The sequence below is a fragment of the Monomorium pharaonis genome, unplaced genomic scaffold (assembly GCF_013373865.1).
Source record: "Monomorium pharaonis isolate MP-MQ-018 unplaced genomic scaffold, ASM1337386v2 scaffold_249, whole genome shotgun sequence".
NCBI classification, from domain to species: Eukaryota; Metazoa; Arthropoda; class Insecta; order Hymenoptera; family Formicidae; genus Monomorium; species Monomorium pharaonis.
In genome coordinates this window covers 1,384-7,315 of record NW_023415526.1, presented here as the reverse complement: position 1 = coordinate 7,315, position 5,932 = coordinate 1,384, and the positions used below count along the sequence as shown (strand labels likewise).

The 5,932-nt window shown below is 33.6% G+C and overlaps 2 protein-coding genes across 3 annotated transcripts; one reads left to right on the top strand and one right to left on the bottom strand.

Moving 5' to 3' along the window:
- The first annotated feature begins 693 nt into the window (after nucleotides 1-693).
- Nucleotides 694-4,644, top strand: LOC105839856 (proton-coupled amino acid transporter-like protein pathetic). 2 transcript variants are annotated; one of them, XM_036294461.1, is made up of 8 exons: nucleotides 695-787; nucleotides 966-1,054; nucleotides 1,177-1,275; nucleotides 2,047-2,197; nucleotides 2,314-2,435; nucleotides 2,511-3,050; nucleotides 3,136-3,302; nucleotides 3,382-4,644. In XM_036294461.1, exons 1-8 carry the CDS (start codon nucleotides 785-787, stop codon nucleotides 3,621-3,623), a joined length of 1,413 nt encoding a protein of 470 aa, XP_036150354.1. In that variant the 5' UTR covers nucleotides 695-784; the 3' UTR covers nucleotides 3,624-4,644. The 2 variants fall into 2 exon arrangements, with proteins under 2 accessions (XP_036150353.1, XP_036150354.1); XM_036294460.1 differs by having other exon boundaries at nucleotides 694-787; nucleotides 2,314-3,050.
- Nucleotides 4,503-5,727, bottom strand: LOC105839858 (DNA-directed RNA polymerases I, II, and III subunit RPABC5). The gene is made up of 2 exons (XM_012686456.3): nucleotides 5,516-5,727; nucleotides 4,503-4,804 (listed from the first exon to the last, which is right to left on the bottom strand). The coding sequence occupies exons 1-2, from the start codon at nucleotides 5,608-5,610 to the stop codon at nucleotides 4,696-4,698; spliced, it is 204 nt and encodes a 67-aa protein (XP_012541910.1). The 5' UTR covers nucleotides 5,611-5,727; the 3' UTR covers nucleotides 4,503-4,695.
- Nucleotides 5,728-5,932: the final 205 nt, after the last annotated feature.

Genomic DNA, 5,932 nt, shown 5'->3' with positions numbered 1-5,932 from the left:
CGTGTCTCTCAATAAACTCGTCCAATGTAATTAAATTGGCGGCGGGCCCAGTGCAAGTAACTAATGGCAGTTGACATTGTAATTCGATCCTCGGTAAAGACTAAAAATTTTACGTGAAATCTAATCGCTATTTTAAATTTTCAGGATTTTAAGGGTAAATATTACTTTTTTAACTTTACAATAACTTTCGTACTTTTTTTCCTTGAATCGAAAATTACGAAAACAACAATCGTGACGATAAGAAAAGTTTTTAGAATAACGGCAAAGGGTTAACAATGTCTTCCACTGTAAAGCGCAACGTTTATCAATGTGGATGCAGTCGGCGAAAACGCGAGACTAAAATAAACCGTGGCATTTTTGCATAAGAAATTTACACATCTATTCACTTGTCAAAAGTGACAAATAATAATACTGACGATTGTAGGCCTAAAGTTATCCATGCATATCATGTGCCGTTTCTTACTTGTACATCGCTGAAGTTTCAAAGTTGAAGGTCACGCTTTGAAAGATAAGAATTTACGTAATAAAACAGGTTCGACAGATCTGTACGAGAGTACATCGAAGAGGAATTTCACTTGTCAGTTTTAAACGGCAATATTTAAAAAATATGCAATGTCAATATATAATGCAATATCAGAAGATAAATTGCACACACAGAATTTATGCGTTATGATAATGTCCTGATTTATTAATTCGCATCAAATTCTTGCAAAGTGACATAATCAAAGCATTAATTACCATTTGTATTTCAGGTGCAGACAATACGTCAACAAACGTCTCTACAATGGTAAGCCACGATGTAGATATAACTTATCTGTTATTTGCGTATTATGTTTTATTCAGATATCTATCTGCGTCATAATTACCTTGCGTAACTCATTCACGCCACTGATATTATTACATCTCATGCCCCATTACAATAAACAATATTATTACGTTATAATCTTGTTTTTAATATTTATTAGACCGACGCAAGCGAGAAGCCGTCGACAGAGTTGGATACCTTCCTTCCTCAAGATGGATCTCATTTCAAGGACGGCGTCCTGTCCGCTAAGTAAGACTCCGATCGATTTCATTTGAAAATGTTATCTTTTATAGTAGAGATAAAAAATGACTTACAATGCATAGATATGCGCAATACAAATTGCTAAGTTTTGTATTTTATTTGTCTTTCAGATATAAAGTACAAGTTACCCCACGCGATCCCGAAGCCGCACTGGGCGATGAGAAGAGTTTCGATCCCTTTGCGGAACGTAAAATCGACAATCCGACAACGTGAGAATCAATGTCTTTTTTAAAATAATAATCTCGTAATACGAATTTTATTTCTTTGTGTTTTTATTATCTTCGGATATAGAGATCGAGTGAACTTTATCATTACATATTTAATCATATACTCGCGCGAAGAATATATCATACAGTATAATTATGAATTATAAATACCAAAAATTAACATATATCATTGATGATATCATCTAATTGAAATAATTTTATCTTGTGTAATCAAATAGATCAGAGACATGATTAAAATATGTTAGTCATGAAAGTTTAAATTAGACGTTATTATTTTATCTTAACAATTTTGAAAATATAAATAAATTTGATTTTGTTGTCAACCCAACTGGCAAAAATTTTATTGTTAAATTTACAACGTTTCAACCTCTACTTTAGATCCTTATCAAGTAACTAAAACATATAATATAACGCAATTAAAATCTATAACTATTTCAAAATGATAGTAAAATAAGAAACGCTACTTTAAACTAAATCAACTTACAAGTCTGTTCACGCATTTGAGCAGTAAAAAAAGTTTCTTAAGTTGACAACAAGATCAAATTTATTTATTATTTATACACTGGTGATTAGAAGCTTGAGATTTACATTTTTGAAAATATAATTTAACAATCGCTTGCAACGGGTTGTGACGTAAATTATGACGGGTCGAAGAGCATTTGCATTTTTATCTTAGTTGTTAATTTTAAATGATTTGGACTGACAATGATTAATGTGTGATTAAGGTGCAAGTAAAAACCTTTTCTTTTTCAGGGATTGCGATACATTGACACATTTGTTAAAAGCCTCTCTCGGCACTGGAATACTGGCTATGCCCATTGCTTTCAAAAGCGCCGGATTACTCGTGGGTATCTTTGCCACGATACTCGTCGCATTCGTGTGCACGCATTGCGCATATATTCTGGTGAGCTTTTAAAGATAAAAATTTGTGTTTAGCCTAGTGTAGTTATCGCTACAGATAACCTAGTTTAATTTTTCGTAAGATAGGAATAAGCAACATATTTATAACTGCGTTTCCAGGTCAAATGTGCGCATGTGCTTTATTACAAAACTCGAAAAACGGAAATGGGATTTGCTGAGGTTGCCGAGGTAGCTTTCAGTACCGGACCCGAATGGGCGAGAAAGTTTGCCAAGCCTTCCAGGTTATTGCTTTGTTTGTCGAATACCTTTAGCAACCTTTTCTTGTTACTAAATAATTTTTTTTTTTTTCGTAACAGATATCTCATACAGATCGGTTTGTTTACCACATATTTCGGCACCTGCAGCGTGTACGCAGTAATCGTGGCCGCTAACATTCAGCAGATCATCGAGCATTATCAAGAGGTTGATTACAACATCCGATTAATCACCGCTTACTTGTTGGTGCCGTTGATTCTCCTAAGCTGGATACCCGATTTGAAGTATCTCGCGCCAGTTTCAATGGTAGCGAACATCTTTATGGGAACAGGACTGGGAATAACATTTTACTACCTCGTTTGGGATTTGCCATCATTGTCTTCAGTGCCTTTAGTGGCTACAATCGAAACCTTCCCGCAGTTCTTCAGCATCACTGTCTTCGCTATGGAGGCAATTGGCGTGGTGATGCCTCTGGAGAACAGCATGAAGATGCCGCAACACTTTGTAGGACTCTGTGGAGTTCTCAACAAGGGAATGTCCGGCGTTACTCTTGTATATATTTTCCTTGGATTTCTCGGATATGCTAAGTATCAGGACGCAACGGAGGGTAGCATCACTCTCAATCTGCCGACGGAAGAAATGTAAGGGTTTAAATTGACAAAATTTTACTTAATAACATTGTTATCCACGATCTGATTTTGTATATCTTCGTCATTAACTTCACAGAGCGGCGCAAGTTGTGAAAATACTAATCGCTCTAGCTGTCTTCTGCACCTTTGGTTTGCAATTTTATGTGTGTCTCGATATCGGATGGAACTCTATAAAGCAACATTTCGAGAAGAAACCTCTTTTAGCCAACTATATCATGAGGACGGTGCTAGTAACAGGCGCAGGTACGTTTAGAGAAATTGTATTTTTCAGACGTGTACAAATTAATGAGTTATTATAATTATGAAATAATTCGTGTTACAGTTCTCCTTGCCGTGGCAGTGCCAACAATCGAACCGTTCATCAGTCTAATTGGTGCATTTTGTTTCTCCATTTTGGGCCTTCTCATTCCGGTCTTTATTGAGACTGTAACTTACTGGGATGTCGGCTTTGGACCGGGAAACTGGGTAGCCTTGAAAAATGTAATTATATGCGTGATAGGCGTGATGGCGTTAGTGTTTGGATCACGCAGTGCTATAATGGATATAGTGAAATTGTACGCTTGATAGACAAAATTTTTTTATCTAGTGCAAATATTTCAATAGAAATACGATAAATTTTTCTATCACATCTCCATGGCTAATGGTATTTTAGAACGAAGTAAGCATATTGGACTCGTAGGCAGATGTCATTGATTTCTGGATAGGACCGATGTATTTTTATTGTACATATTAACTCAGATTTTCTTGATATTTTAGAATCTTCTAAAAGTATCAATTTTTTTAATTATGTTGATCATATAATAGGACCTTTATTTAAAAAATTATACTCTTTAGTCTATGAATTTATTCTTATGTAAACAAAAACATATCAAAAAATTATTAATATTTTAAAATAACGTATGGCTATATTTTATAGAACAGAAATTTAAAAAAGCAAATGTAGATTTAAGAGCAATGGCAGTATTCATTTAACAGAAAAAATGCAAAATAATGAATGATCGTGAATTATCGCCATCGTAATGTGCGAATGTATTCTTAAGAATGCGTGAAGTTCCTGTAGGAAATAATTTCTATATTATCGGAATGTTATATTTAATTTTACATGAAAATTCTGCATTTATGAGATTGTAATTAAAGAAGTTTTAAGTCTATCAATCTATTAAAATGACTTTCACAATCTTAGTTTGCAGAAAAAAGATATTTTTATAAAATGTCAAGCATATTTTCATTAAATTCGCTCAAATATGCAATGTAATACTATTTATATTTTATATTTACAGTTTATATTTTATTACTTTATATACAAAAATCGTATATAAAAATAGCAAAATATTTAATTAAAAAATGTGATTGAAGGATTTAGAACTGTATTTCAACGAAAAATGCAGAGTTTGCTGGATATGTTATCTGTATGGGAAAAAAATATTGCTCAAACAAAGTGTCTTGCAATTTTCCTGCGTTGCATTTAAAATTAACATCAGAATGTGTATATCTTTCAGAACTAATATACATAAGAAACATCTGTATACTGTTCCATCTCTTTTTTTTACAAGCAAATAAATGTACAGATATAAATAAAAATTAACTATTTGTAAGTGTTTGTAATATATGACACTGGCTCAAGTGACAGTTGAAATTATTTCTCCAACGGTGCATAATTAAGTAACTTCTCAATCAAATCTACATGTCCGAGCAGCATTCTGCGACAGCAGTATCTTTTCAGACCTAGCGCATCCAAGGCATCTCTATAATATATAAATCTTAATTAATGTTGTATCTACTTAATCTCTTGTTTAAAATATCATTAAGATAAAAATAAAACAATAGGTAGCTATTGCCATCTACAATAATGTAAATGTATATGTAAGTGGTTGCAAGATATAGAAGCATGTTCATTTCTCATCAAAAACCAAGATTATGGCTGGTATTCATAGTCGAATCTTATTTAAAGATCGTCTCAAGCAATGTCATAAGATGCTAATACAGCTCTGTGATTGGCTGATGGCATCTTAAGACAGTACTTAAGATGATCTTAAATATAAGATCCAACTATGAATACCAGCCTAAAACTAATTTATGTTGATAGATATAGACAATGTAACTGAATCTTACAATACTTCACAACCACTTACAACTATGTTTACAATCCATTTTATTTATCTGTTTATAGTGCGTCATTTATCTTTGTTAAACTTTTAATGAGCAACAAAGATAAATGTTGCTAAATAATGGATGAATTGAAAAACTAAATAAGTATACTTAGTATTACGACCATGCTCATTGGAGCGGTAAGTAACAATAATATAAGATTAGTTGAATTTAAAAATAAAAATCAGTAACATTTGATTGCTATTTTATGCTGAGTAAGTTGCTTATATCGCAGTATTAAATATATCCGGCGTATTTCGCTAAATAATTGATAATTCAGTTTGGGGGTTAGTCCAAAATAGACTCACCCTTCGGTGTATTCCGCTTGAAGAAGGCCTAGATATGCCTCCCACTTATTCCCAATTACTTTGCCGCAAGTGAAGCACCGCACAGGAATAATCATGGCGATGACGTTCGGTCCGCAACTCGATTTATTTCGATTTTTTACACCGACAATCTGAATCGCGTGTACTGTCTACTGTATACAAAAGCAGAGAGGAACCGAAGAACCTGAGTCATCTGAGACTCCTGAGAGTCCCTGGGTCATCGCGTCGTTTTAGGTGTTTTCATCCATCAGCGCCTCTATGTGCACAAAATGTGCACATCGAACTATGTAGTCAAAAATCTATGAATCCTGTAGGTAATGTGCATGACTTTTTGGGTCTCTTCTATGCTATGTCCACGTTTATTTGGTTATGTTTCATGCTATACCCGTAAATTTTACA

Coding starts and splice junctions, on each gene's coding strand:
- LOC105839858 (XM_012686456.3), bottom strand. CDS start 5,610: ATGATTATTCCTGTGCGGTGCTTCACTTGCGGCAAAGTAATTGGGAAT. Junction 4,805..5,515: donor CAAGCGGAATACACCGAAGG/GTGAGTCTATTT, acceptor TATATATTATAG/AGATGCCTTGGATGCGCTAG.
- LOC105839856 (XM_036294460.1), top strand. Junction 1,055..1,176: donor GACGGCGTCCTGTCCGCTAA/GTAAGACTCCGA, acceptor TTTGTCTTTCAG/ATATAAAGTACAAGTTACCC. Junction 2,198..2,313: donor CGCATTGCGCATATATTCTG/GTGAGCTTTTAA, acceptor CTGCGTTTCCAG/GTCAAATGTGCGCATGTGCT.